Source organism: Falco biarmicus, chromosome 5, assembly GCF_023638135.1.
Source record: "Falco biarmicus isolate bFalBia1 chromosome 5, bFalBia1.pri, whole genome shotgun sequence".
Lineage (NCBI taxonomy): Eukaryota > Metazoa > Chordata > Aves > Falconiformes > Falconidae > Falco > Falco biarmicus.
Genome location: NC_079292.1, coordinates 28124076 through 28137067, shown reverse-complemented (window position 1 = coordinate 28137067; position 12992 = coordinate 28124076). Strand labels below are relative to the sequence as shown.

The 12992-nt window shown below is 49.4% G+C and overlaps 1 protein-coding gene across 2 annotated transcripts in view; it reads left to right on the top strand.

Moving 5' to 3' along the window:
- The first annotated feature begins 4225 nt into the window (after window positions 1-4225).
- The window catches only part of TAF3 (TATA-box binding protein associated factor 3), a 120327-nt gene continuing 111560 nt past the window's right edge, over window positions 4226-12992 (top strand). Inside the window, exon 1 of one of the 2 annotated variants that reach the window (XM_056340021.1) lies at window positions 4226-4500. In XM_056340021.1, the coding sequence (XP_056195996.1) occupies window positions 4335-4500 (166 nt within the window). In that variant the 5' untranslated portion in view covers window positions 4226-4334. Of the gene's footprint in view, window positions 4501-4550; window positions 4650-12992 lie in introns of those variants that run through there. The other variant, XM_056340022.1, reaches the window with a different exon arrangement.

Sequence of the window (12992 nt, the reverse complement as noted above, 5' to 3'; positions counted from 1 at the left end):
TATGAAAGAAATTGGAAGAGATCTAATGAGAATGGAAATGGCCTTGAGCTTCAAAGCAATCTCCTGATTATAAGGCTGAGAGAGTTCAGGGTAGATTTAGATGAGATGTTAAGAAGAAATTCTTCCCTGTGAGGGCAGTGAGGCACTGGCACAGGCTGCCCAGGTAAGCTGTGGTTGCCCCATCCCTGGCAGTGTTCAAGGTCAGGTTGGACGTGGCTGGGAGCAACCTGGGCTGGTGGAAGTTGTCCCAGGGGGTTGGAACTAGATGGTCTTTAAGGTCCCTTCCAACCCAAACCATTCTGTGATGCTGTGAATCTGTGCATGTGACACGGACAGGCATAAGCAGCCACCTGCTCCCTCAGGCTGCTGTTGGGTTGAGTTGGACCTAAGTTAATTGGCTTAGAAACCTGATAATCAAGTGCTGAGCTTCAGCTTGTGTCTTTCCTTAGGGGCAACTTGTTTGCATAATGAAGTGATAGCTGGCAGCTTTCAGTGTGCTGTCTTTGTGTGTGCACCGGGATGTACACCAGGGTAAGGGGAACAGTATCATGACCTGAGGTGGGATTTGGAGAAATGAGAGAGACTGTCTTGGAGCACATTTGTTACATATTTAGAAAAACGCTGCCGCTGACCTCTTTCAATGAACTTCGGTTCCAATACTGCTGTTATTCACAGAACTGGAGTGGCAGACTGGTTGGAAAGGGGGAATTCTGGGAGTACTAAAATGTGGGAAGAAAAAGCAGCTGCTGGATGCTGTGATAGTGTAGGAGCCCCTGATCTTTGCAATTCCCAGTTCACAATCTCGAGCTTGTAATTTTTTTAAGCATAATTCTACTTTTATTTAGAACCCCTTTTAAATCATGTTTTATCGTGTTTCCTTTTCTGCTCAAGCGTGGGAAACACCACTTTGAAAGTGCAAGCCTAAAACCGTAGTGGACTGTAATTTACTCTGTTAAAATTGAGAGCTAGCCGTATTGTTTAAACAACTTCCACTTTTTTGAGGCAGGCCTGGTGATTTATATTGCCGTTTTCCTCTTAATTTATCTATGTGCTCTGTTCTGTTCCATGTGAAATTATGTCCCCGTTAAGGAATAATTTATGGCTACCACTGCCTTTCTAATGCAGTTCCCACCAGGCTCCTGACCTGATGGGATGTGAACCCAGGTTTACACCGCTAGGGCCAGAGCTTTCCCACAGTGAGTTTTTGTGGCTGCCTGGCCTGCTGTCACCATCTTACCATGGAGATCATGCAGTGGGTGGGCTCAGCGGGACAGGCAGGTATCCATAGCTGTCATCTCAGGGGAGAGGGATGACACGTGTAACGCTGAGCTGGGAAACACTGATGTGTTTGAAATGGCTGGCAAAGTGGAAACTGGCATGTGGGCAGGGCTTGCATGGTTCAGTGGCATTGTGCCAAGCCAGCTGGGTCTGTCAAGGACCCTTATGCTGTCCCCAACCCATCTGAGTGTTCCCTTCCTTGCCCTGCATACGTGTCCTTTGCTTCCTGTCAGATTGGCAAGGAAATCCTTTTGGCAGCCTCCAGCCTTCCCTTCCTCCTTCCAGGACACAAAGCAGTACTTTGCATGCAGCCTTGGTCAGGCCAAAGTACCTGAGGAGTAGCGTGCCCACAGAGGGAAGTCTTTTTGAAGTCTTTGCATCCCATGTTCATAGAATCACAGAATGATTTGGGTTGAAAAGGACCTTTCAAGGTCATTTAGTCCAAGCCCCCACCCTACAATGAGCAGGGACACCTTCAACTAAACCAGGTTGCTCACAGCCCTGTTCAACCTGACCTTGAATGTTTTCAGGGATGGGGCATCTTCCACCTCTGGGCAACCTGTGCCAGTGTCTCGCCACCCTCACAGTAAAAAATTTCTCCCTAGTATCTAAATCTAAATCCACCTTCTTTCAGTTTAAAGCCATTCACCTTGTCCTATCATATGCCTTTGTAAAAAGTGTCTCTCCAACTCTCTCAGCCTGTCTTCCTAGGAGAGGTGCCCCAGCTCTCTGAGCATCTTCATGGCCTCCTCTGGACTCTTTCCAACAGATCTGTGTCCTTATGTTGGGGCCCCCAGAGCAGAGCAGGGGAATCGCCTCCCTGGCCCTGCTGGCCATGCTGCTTGTGATGCAGCCCAGGATACGGTAGGCTTGCTGGGCTGCAAGCACACATTGCTGGGTCATATCCAGCTTTTCAGCCACAGAGCTGCTGCCAATCCTTTCACCCCCCAGCCTGTATTGATACCAGGTGTTTCCCTGACCCAGGTGCAGGACCTTGCCCTTGGCCCTGTTGAACCTCATGAGGTTCATATGGGCCCATTTCTTGAGCTTGTCCAGGTCCCTCTGGATGGCCTCCCATCCCTCAAGCGTGCCAGCCACACCACTCGGCTTGGTGTTGTCAGCAAACTTACTAAGGACACACGTGATCCCACAGTCTGTGTCATTGATGAAGATATTAAATAGTACTGATCCCAACATGGACCCTTGGGAGACACCATTTGTCACAATATCCATCTGGGCATTGAGCCATTGACCACTACCCTTTGGACACAACAATCCAACCAGTTCCTCATCCAACAATGAGCTGCAGGACTTCACCATGGGTCCAGCTCCCCTCTCCTCTGGTTACAGACTTGAGATGTGACTGATACAAGAGTCTGGGCTGTTTATTGACTGATCAACACACTACTAATGGTCTAATAATTCAAAAAGCTAATTGGTGAACTAATTAACTTCTAATAATAGACCACTATTATATACAATTCTGTCCTTCACACTCTGATTAGTTACGCACAATTACCAAGCTACAGTTAAAGCTACTGTTCAAGAAACAGCTCTGTTGCTCCTCATCCTACCACTCAGTAACTGTTATCTTTGCTTCTGGAATCCTCCTTTTTGCCACCTAGTTTTATCCTTTCCCTGCTTGTTTTTGTTCCCAAATAAACAACTAGGCCATAAACACTTTTTCCCCTTTGTTGCCAATTTTGCTACATCTGTTCCCAAAGCTGATGTTTCTACTGCCTAGGCAATCTTGGCCTCACAGGTAATTATTTATATACCTGCCTACATACAGGTGACCTTTGCAAGGTTCTGCTTCCCCAAAAGATCCCCCAAACTTCCCTTCAATTTGGCTCTTAGTGGCTTTTAAAAATTACTTTTTTGTGGTTTCACCACATGCAAAAAAACTGTAATTGCAGGAGAGATCCATGAAAGTCTTCTTAGCTCTGCAGGAATTACTGAAATTAGGGAGGAGCAAGTGTAACAAATCAGCATTTTTTTGCTGCAAAGGAGAAATACCCCCTAGAAGTCTGCTGGCGTTTAAGTCAATTTTGTTTTAAAGTGCTCCCTCCTACATCCTTAAGTCTCTTCACTGTCAAAGGATTCTCCACATTACAGTAAAACATCTTCTCCCATCTCTCAGATTCCCACTCCTCGGAGCACAGGCCTAACCCTGCCCCTTCCACCTGAGCACAGGAGGCTGCTCCAAACCACCCTGCTGCTGCACTGGTCCAAGCGTGACACGTGTGGCGACATGTGTGGCGAGGCCGCGCAGCTGCGGAGTGCAGAGGTCAGACCTGTGAGCCCAAAACTGCCATCTCCAAACCAAAAAGTGACCCGCTGACAGGATTACCGTGAAGTAATTAAAGGACTTCATGCAAACAGTTTAATGGCATGGTCTTGACAGCAATCGTTGGATGTCTGCGGCTATGAGGTGCCTGGCGGGGGCGGGGGCAGGGGACATGGACACACGCCAGCGATGGCGAGGGCTGACATCCACCACCTCTACCCAGATGAAAAGTAAAAAAAAAAAAAAAAAAAAAAAAAAAAGAGACAAATAATGAAACGGGGCTTCGGACAAACTGTTTTGACCAAGAGCTTTAAGCTTTCAGGTAACACGTGGCATCGCTGCTTGGTTTAAAAGATGCGCCGGGGCTGTGCTCCAGTGCCTCGTGGGTACGGCCCCCGCCCGGCCGCTTCGGGCCTGCGGAGGGACGGCGGCCCCGGGGAAAGCTCAGCCCGGGCCCCGCCAGCCTCCAGCGCTCTGGAAGGCCGCCCGACACCAACTTTTCCTCACAGCTCTGTAAAAAACCGCGATTCCAGGGCTTCTCCGTGGGGCCGTGCCCGCCCGCCGCCGCCAGGAGCCCTGCTGCCCGCCGAGCGTTCGATGCGCCGCGCCCCGCTCGATGCGCTCGGCGCTGGAGCGGCGGTGCCTGGCGCTGGCGGCGGGGAGGCGCGGCGCCAAGATGGCGGCGGCGGGCTCTGCGTGAGCGTCCCTCGGCCCTCCCGGCCCTGGGCGGGCGGCGGGCCCGGGTGGCGCCGCGCCGAGCCGAGCCGGCATGTGCGAGACCTACTCGCGGTGGCTGCTGCGGGTGTCGGTAGCGCAGATTTGTCAGGCGCTGGGTTGGGACTCGGTGCAGGTTTCGGCCTGCGACCTCCTCACCGACGTTCTGCAGCGGTACCTGCAGGGGCTGGGCCGGGGCTGCCACCGTTACTGCGAGCTCTGTGAGTGCGGGCCGGGCCGGGCGCTGGGCGGCGGTGGTGTGGGGAGAGGGGCTGCGGCAAAGGACGGAGTCGTTGGCGGCCGGACACGGTCCTGGGAAGGCGGCTGGGGGTGGCCCTGCTTGAGCAGCGGTTTGGACTGAGTGACCCCTGTAAGTCCCTGCCAGCCCCGGCCGTTGTGTGAAGGGGGCTGCGGAGCAGTGCTGTGGGTCCTGGGGTGGGGAGGAAGGCTGTGGGCTAGCATCGTGGAGGAACGGGGAGGGCAGCTGTGGGGTGGGAGGCTGTAGGGCAGTGCTGGGGGCTGGGGGGAGGAGCTTTTTAGCGGGAGGGTCGTGGAGATGTGGGCCCTGGGGCAGTGCAAAAGGGCATGGGGAGGGGGGCTTTGGCAGCGCTGGGGGCTGGGGGGGGCAGCGGATGCGAGGTGTGTGCATGGGGGTGACCAGCCTGTGCAGAGGTGGTCTTTAGCAGAGAGATGTGGGCATGGGGAAGATCAGGCTGTGAGGCAGTGCAGGGGGAGTGGGAGAAATCAGGCTGTGGAGCAGTGGATGTGAGGTGTCGATGTGGGGGAGGTCAGTTTGTGGGCCAGTGTTGGAGCTGTGGGGCGGTGGGCTGTGGAGCAGTGTAGAGGACTAAGAGGATGGGGAGGGAAGCCATGGGACAGTGCAGGTCCACAGGAGCCCTGCTGTGAGGCAGAGGTGGGCTGTGGCCCAGCAGGTCTGGGGTGTGGGCATGGGTGAGGAGTTGGGACTGTGAGGCTGTGGACTTGCAGGAAACAAAGCTCTGTGGCAGTGGGTCTGGGGTGTGGAGAGATGGAGCTCCTGCCCCCCTTTCTCTGGCTATAGCATGCAGGGTACTAGGGGGTGTGTGTACAGGAGGAGGAGATGGGACTGATCCTTCTGCTGGGGCTGTAGTGGTTTGAATCTGGGAGAGGGATGTACTGGGGGGTGGAAGGGGCAGCCAGGTCCCTTGCTTGGTGGGATGTATGCATGGAAGGATGTGATGCTGTTGCTGTGCTGTCCTGGCTCATCTTTGGGTCAGGATCTGTGCCCTGGGGGGGAATGCTGTGGGGACCCACTGTAGGTGGGGATGTATGTGTAGGGTTCATGGTGTTGGCGCAAGGGGAAGTGCTGAGGCTGTAGGGCACAAGGTTTGGGCTGGGTGTACAGGGTGGGAAGGTGAGAGGTGTTAACCCCAGAGCTGGGGCTGTAGTGTGTGTTTCTGGGGTGTGTGTAAAGAGTGAAGAGATGCATCTCCAGCACATGGGGTCCAAGAGGTGTGCCCCGGGGGGAGTGGAGTCACCTGCATGGGAAGATGTGACTGGAAATGCTGTTGCTGGGGCTGGAGTATTCTGGGCTGGGTATATATGTGTAAGGGGGGTGTGGTTTCTGGGGCTGGAGGTGTATGTGTGCAAGGGGAGATGTGGGGATGCACATATTGTATGCTGTTTGTGGTCAGGGATGTATGTGTATAGGGATGACATGGGGCTGTGGTGCCTGGTGTCAGGGATGCGCATGTATGGGGCTGGGCAGGGGGCTACAGACAGGGATTGACACATACCCGAGCACTGTGGGGCCATATACATGAGGCTGGGGCTGTGTGCAGACAGAGGGAAGCGATGGTACTGTGGGGCTGGGAATGTGTGTATGGGGGGGTGTGGGGCTGCAGCGTGTGAAGGCAGGGATGCACTAGAATGGTTTTTGGGGAGATGGAGCTGTAGTGCACAGGACGTAGGAAGGTGTGTATGCAGAATGGGAGGGATGAGGCTGGGGATAATTTTACTGCATGTGGCATGAGGTGTGTGTGTCCTCATGTGGATGCAGTGGAAGAGGTTTGGCTGGATATGTGGGGGGCTGGAGTTGGCCCACGCTGCCATTGAGATGGCACGTGCAGAAGGAGCTGGGAGTGATGGTGTGAGGCAGGGTGCCCAGGGCCTCACTGGATTTAGTCAGGCTGTGCTGGAGTGGGAGTGCGCAAGGGGTGAGGGGAGAAGAGGAAGAAGAGAGGTTTGGGAGCCAGTGTGAGGACTGCTGGCTGGGTCACATAGGAGTATGGAGTGTGTGTATGGGATGGAGAAAGGGCAGCAAGTATCACTGCTGGGTCTGTGAGTGTGACAGAGGATGAAGTTTTGTGTCCCTTGGGGTTGTCTGTGTACCTGCAGAGCCTGCAGTGGAGGTGCTGGGGAGGGCAGGGCTGGAGTGGTGGGTGACCCGCTGGTACCTGCAGAATAATGCCGTGTGGGAGGACAGGATGTCCAGTTGCTTGCTGGGTCAGTAATGCTGACTGGGGGGATGAGAAGGGGGTAGGGGTCTGCTGGGTGTGGGAATGTCAAGAAAGGGGTGCTGATGTCCTCTTGGGTCAGGGAGGGTGTGGGAAGGTGGCAGTATTTGAGATTGTGGTGGATTGCCAGGTGCCCACGAAAGCTGCTCTATCATTCCCTTCCTCAGCTGGGCAGGGGAGAGAAAATACAACAAAAGGCTCATGGGTCGAGATAAGGACAGAGAGAGATCTTTACCAATTACAGTGAAGGGCAAAACAGACTAGACTTGGGTAAATCAGTTTATTACCATTCAAATCAGAGTAGGATGATAAGAACTAAAACCAAGACTCTAAAACACCTCCCTCCAACTCATTCTTTCTTCCTGGTCTCAGTTTCACTCCTGAATTCTCTACTTTCTCCCTGCCAGCAGTGCAGGGGGACAGGGAATGGGGATTACAGTCAGTTCATCACACATTGTCTCTGCTACTCCTTCTTCCTCACGCTCTTCCCCTGTCCCAGCACGGGGTTCCTTCCACGGGAGACAGTCCTCCTCCAACTCTCCAACATGAGTCCTTCCCACAGGCTCCAGTTCTTCACAAACTGCTCCAGCATGGGTCCACAGCAGGGTCCCCAGCCCTGCCAGCAAACCAGCTCCAGCCTGGGCTCCTCTCCCCATGGGGCCACAGGTCTTGCCAGCAGCCAGCTGCAGCACAGGCTGTCCATGGGTCACAGCCTCCTTTGGGCATCTCCCTACTCCGGCATGGGATCCCCCACGGGCTGTAGGTGGGGATCTGCTCCCCTGTGGGCTCCATCGTCTGGGGGCACAGCCTGCCTCGCCAGGGGGTTTCACCATGGGCTGCCTGGGAATCTGCTCCTGCACCTGGAGCATCTCCTGCTCCTCCTTCTGTGCTGACTTGTGTGTCTGCAGTGCTGTTGCTCTCACATGTTCTCATGCTTCTCTTCCACTGCAATTGTTGCACAGTTTTTTTCCCCTCTTCTTAAATATGTTATCACAAAGGCGCTAGCTCTGGATGGGCTCGGCCTTGGCCAGCGGTGGGTCCATCTTGGAGCCAGCTAGCATTGGCTTTATCAGACACATGGGAAGCTTCTAGCAGCTCCTCACAGAAGCCACCCCTGTAGCCCTCCTGATACCAAAACCTTGCCATGCAAACCAAATACAGGAGAGGGGAAGGCTGTCAGGGTGTTTACTAGGCCTGAACACAGGGAATGTTGCAGGGGGTGTGGAGCAAGGCGCAGGCTCTTGGTGTGGCTGGAGGGTTATGAGTCCATGTGTGTGGAAGCCTTTGCTGCCCTACGTGTGGGGCAGGCAGGGAGGACAGCAGTGACTTGTGTGCAGAGATGGAGCTGCCAGTGCTGCTGCTGGATCTGTAATTATCGGGAGGGGGTGGGTGAGGTGTGCACATGGCGGGGGGGGGGGGGGGGGGCCAGGGGGAGCAAGGGTGCCTTAATAGGGGTGGGTGTAGGCTGTGTATGCACGGAGAAATAGGGCTGCTTGCACCTCCTGTGCCAAGAGGGACTGGTTCCTTCCTTTGGCTGGTATAGAGCTGTAGGGTTGTGAGCTGCTGCTGTTCCACTTCTCTGTGTGTACTTGTGCAAGGGGAGTTCCTGGAGAGTCCCCAGGGCAGAGGTCAGAGCCGCTGAGGTTGGGTCTGGTTGCAGGGAGGGTGTTTAGGGAAGCAGGGTTTGGAGCTGGGATAGATAATGTGATTGCTCACTTGAAGTGCTGGGTGAGGAGGTGACTCACTGATGGTGGGTTTGGGGCTACTATAGCCACCACTAGTTCAGAGAATGTGCTGGGGATTGTGGGATGTTGTGGAAGAGGTGAAAGGGACAGCAGCTGTGAAATTGTAAATGGGAAAGTTTGCCCACGCTTGCACTTCTGTCCAAGTTGTGGGAGTTGTGCTAATGAGGGTGTCGCAGCTACAGATGAGGGGAATATCAGAGGCATGTTGCTGTCAACTGGTGGTGGATGCAGCCTCAGGATCAGAGGAACTATGAAGGCTGCAGTGCCAGCTTCCTCTGCAATAGTGAATTTGAAGAGTGTGTGGAGCAAAGACCCACGAGGCAGGAAGTGTGGAGCGATTGGCTTGGTTGGGAGAAGAGCAGCCATGGCCTGGAGGTGCTGCTGGCTGTGGTAGTGTCCCTTCTCTGAAGCAAAAGTTCTGACTGCTGCAGTGATCGCTGATAAAGCAGAGTGATGAGCTGAATGTACCTGATACCTGCTCCTGCCTCTGCTTGGTCATTTCAGGAATAATTGAAATCAAGTCTGGCACTGCCAGTATAAGTGAGCTTAGGAGGAACTTAGTGATGTTGCTGCAAACTTTTTGGATTTCAATTTTAGGTTGAATAGGTTTCCTTGTACAAGCTTTCCCCAAATTTGAGAGCTAGTTAGACGTGAAGCTGTGTATAGTTAGTCTGGAAAAATTGGACTATGCAATATTAACCTGTATCTCCCAGCAGCACAAATGCAGCTGCTGCACCTTTGAAGTCTGTATCTCAATCCAAACAGAAATGATCTGTAAAGCAATTAGAGTACAACAGAGTAGTGAGAACTGAGTTACAGGGCGAAAAAGGAGCTAACCTAGGCTTGGTCAGAGCTGTCCTTTGATATGGCTAGTACAAATATTGGGGTAGATTGTTTTGTAACTGGATCACTGCTTGTGCAGGAGATGAGTTGTTGAGTAGCATTGCCCCCCAAGCTCAGCTGCTTCTGCCACAGGTGTTGCAGTGTTTGTAAGACTGGGAGGAAAACATGCGAAGTGCTTGAGAAATTGGAAACGTGGAGAACTAAGGTATCCCTCTCTTGCTTTGGTGTGCTTACTGAGAGTGGGGAATTCTTTTTGTACTCTTGTGAATGGAGAAGTATCACAGCCCTTTTTTCTTGGGTTTGGGTTGTTGGGTTTTTTGTGGAGGAGAAGGGGAATATGCTGTTTCCATGCCAGTGATACAGTATTATTTTGTATTGCCTCTCTTATTCCTGTGTTTCTTTCTTTAAAAGGTTTGTAAAAAGACATCTTAATGCTCAGCTGACATCTCCCTGCTTTTTCAGAATTGTTGCCTTTTGCTCCTAAAATAAGTTACTGTACAAACCCAGCTCTGGATGAATGAGTTGAATTTTGCCATGGTTTTGCATAAGTAGAATTAATTAAATTCGAATTGTAGCATCTTTATTGTCAGTGTGTTATCTCTGAGTCAAACCAGTGGGGTTTGAGTTAGCAGGGTTGTCAGCTGGAGGGACATAATCTTTGTATTCGAAACTGAATGGATTTACTCTGACGTAATTGAGACAGTGTGGTATTGCTCTGAAAAGCATGTCATTGCTGTTCACATATTTTCTCAGTTGCAGAAGAAAATGATGGCTTTCCCAGCTGTGTTAGATCTTTGTTCCAGCTGTTACATCCCATTAGGAGAGCTACATTCAAGATTTTCATTACTTTTCTGCTGTTGTTTCTTTGCATTTGCAGTAGCTGTAGTTGATGGGAGCTTCTGTAGCTGCAAAGAGAAGGCAAAAGGATTTGCAAAGCAGGCTTGAGATGTGTTTGATGCTGTGAAATGCTTTTGAATACTGTGTTGAGGGTGGAGGAGAGGGTGAACTTACAGGGCAGAAAATAAGGGTTTTCCTGTTAAAGTACATGACATTATGCTGTTCAAATTTGTGGAAAGCTTGTAAGAGGAAGCCTATTCAATATGCTGTATGCTTCACGTGTTTTTACTGTAAAATATAAATAAAACATTTGAAAAACAGTATTGGGAGTATGTAATTAAGGTACTGAACTACAAAACAGACGTGGTTTCTGAGAGCAGAGTTCTGCGTTTGTGTTGATGGTAGTTTTAAGCAGAGGTGAAAAGGGAAGAGTTGTCTTACATGCTGCTTTGTTTTGCTCTCACAGTCCATGTGGTTTGACAGAGGTGGTGGCACAGCTGGTGCTTTGGGTTAACTGCTCTGGATTTTCTTGCATGTATTGGTTGGGGTTTTTTTGTATTGGGGAACTGTCCAGTGAAGACGGAGCAGTATCTGCTTCATTTGCTAGGAATTATGCCAGTGCAGCTTGGAAGTGGATGGTTGGTTATAGAAGTGCAGAATATGTTGCAGTTCACCTCTTGATTTAGCACATCCAGTAAGAGAATTCAGTTTCCAGTATGTTTACATGGGTGGTACAATTCATGGGAGGGATGAGGTGGGGAGTCATGATTTACGCCCTCAAAAGCCTGTTGCCTGTTTTTTCTATTACGCTAAAAAACCAACCAGGTTGAAAATACTTAACTTTAATCACAGAGGGCACCTGGGCATTTTTCAGCAGGACAAAATTAGATTATTACACTTCTGCTTTTAGCAGCAGATAAACTAGATAATTAACTTTGAGGTGTGTTGGATCTAGAAGTGGGTTTTTCAATACTCTTCTCTTGGATTTTCAGCACTGAACATATGCTTGGATATGCTGTTTTGTTGGGTTTTTTTCCTACTGAAATTTGCTTACCATGAAGAAATACAGTTTAAAAGTTGGTCTTTAGTTTCACATTGTATGATTATTTTTTTGAAGATTATTTTTATGTAAACTTAGAATCATAGACTATTTCAGTTTGGAAGGGACTCATAGGGAACATCAAGTCCAACTCCCTGTTCCTTGCTGGAATACCTAAAACTAATTATATATATATATATGTAAATAACATTAATATAATAAAATTGATATTAATAATGAGACTGCCGTTTTATTTGAAAGGCAGGTTCTGCTCTGGTGAGCACAACAGTGTAACTGGAAGGGAAAATGACAGATCTTGCAAAATGTTTTGCCAAGATAGAGCTGGCTCAAAACCTGCTCCAATGTCACTGCACAATCTCCTGTAAAGTAAAACTTAACTTCATTATAGCAGATCTCTTCTTTGGAGGATGTAAAGAGCAGATTGATATTTTCATTGGGAATTCTCCACAGTGGAGAAAATTCATCTGGCATCAGCCATATATTTATTTCTTTCTAATTAAATGTCAAATTTACCTTGTAATTCTGTTCACTTGCATTTTGGTTTTTTTTAGTTAGTTCACTCTTATCAGTATACAATAATAACCTCTATCAAGGTGTTAGATGTTGATGATCACTTCAAATGAGCTAATACTGATGCTGAATGACTGCTATAACAAGTATCTATTCAGGGCCCGTAACGTCTGTTATGTATACCTCTCTATGTCCTGATAACCTTAAATGCTGATGTTTTTAAGCTAATTAACTTCTTACTGGCTACCAATAAAGAAGAACAACTTGGGGTCTTGCTTGACATTTATGAAGTTACCAGGAAAAGGAGCAGACTCTGAGCAGCAATAGCAACAAGATGCTTTTGTGTGACTGGTAACTACATTAATAGGACTCTTCCTTTTTTTCTCCCCCCACTAAGTGCACTCAAGTAAGGCATATATATACTTCTTAAATAATCCACTGTGTATGCTTCTGATTGTTCTTGTGGATGCTGGATGGAAGCAACATGTTGTCTGCTTGAAAGAATTATCTTGGAGTAACTATCCAGTCTAGATACATGGGTATTTAATGTGTGGCAGGGTTGTGTGATGTGCTGAAGCACAAGGAATCTGTGATAAAGTCTGTAATAAAAATATGGAGGAGCTACCTAATAATTTTCTGGTTAAAATAAAATTTAAGAAGAATCTCTTTTATAGCAGACATGAGAGTGAATGCTGAGCTATTTATAATAGACTGTATGTGTTGCATGAGTAGTGACTCACTAATTTTTCTCAATATATTTATCACAGAGCTGTAGTTGCTCCCTTTAAAAAACCCAGCATGACATTAAAAGCTCCTCTGTTCTGTACTTACTCGGTTCTTAAATTTTCACTGATTACTATGAACTTTGGGCCAGGGAGGATGAGGTGATGGGGGTGAGTTTGGCAAAAGTAAGTCAGCTATTCCTGAGACTGAATTTAAGGAAAGGTAGTTTTTCCCTAACCCTCACCCACCCCCTCACAGTTTCTTTGGATGGCGTGAGCATTGGTCAGCTTGTTTGTTGGAGGGCTGTAGGAATTCTTGGGACTTTTACGAAAATAACTAGGCTTTAGTAGCTTCCAAAAATGTTGTTTCCCCACAAACTGAAAGTGAGCTTTCATTGCTAGAAGGGGAATTAGTGCACCACCCTCATTCTATTTGATTTGATTTTTCCTTGTGAACAGCTAGGTTTATCTGCAGGTGATGCTGAGCAGCAGAGTTGAGGG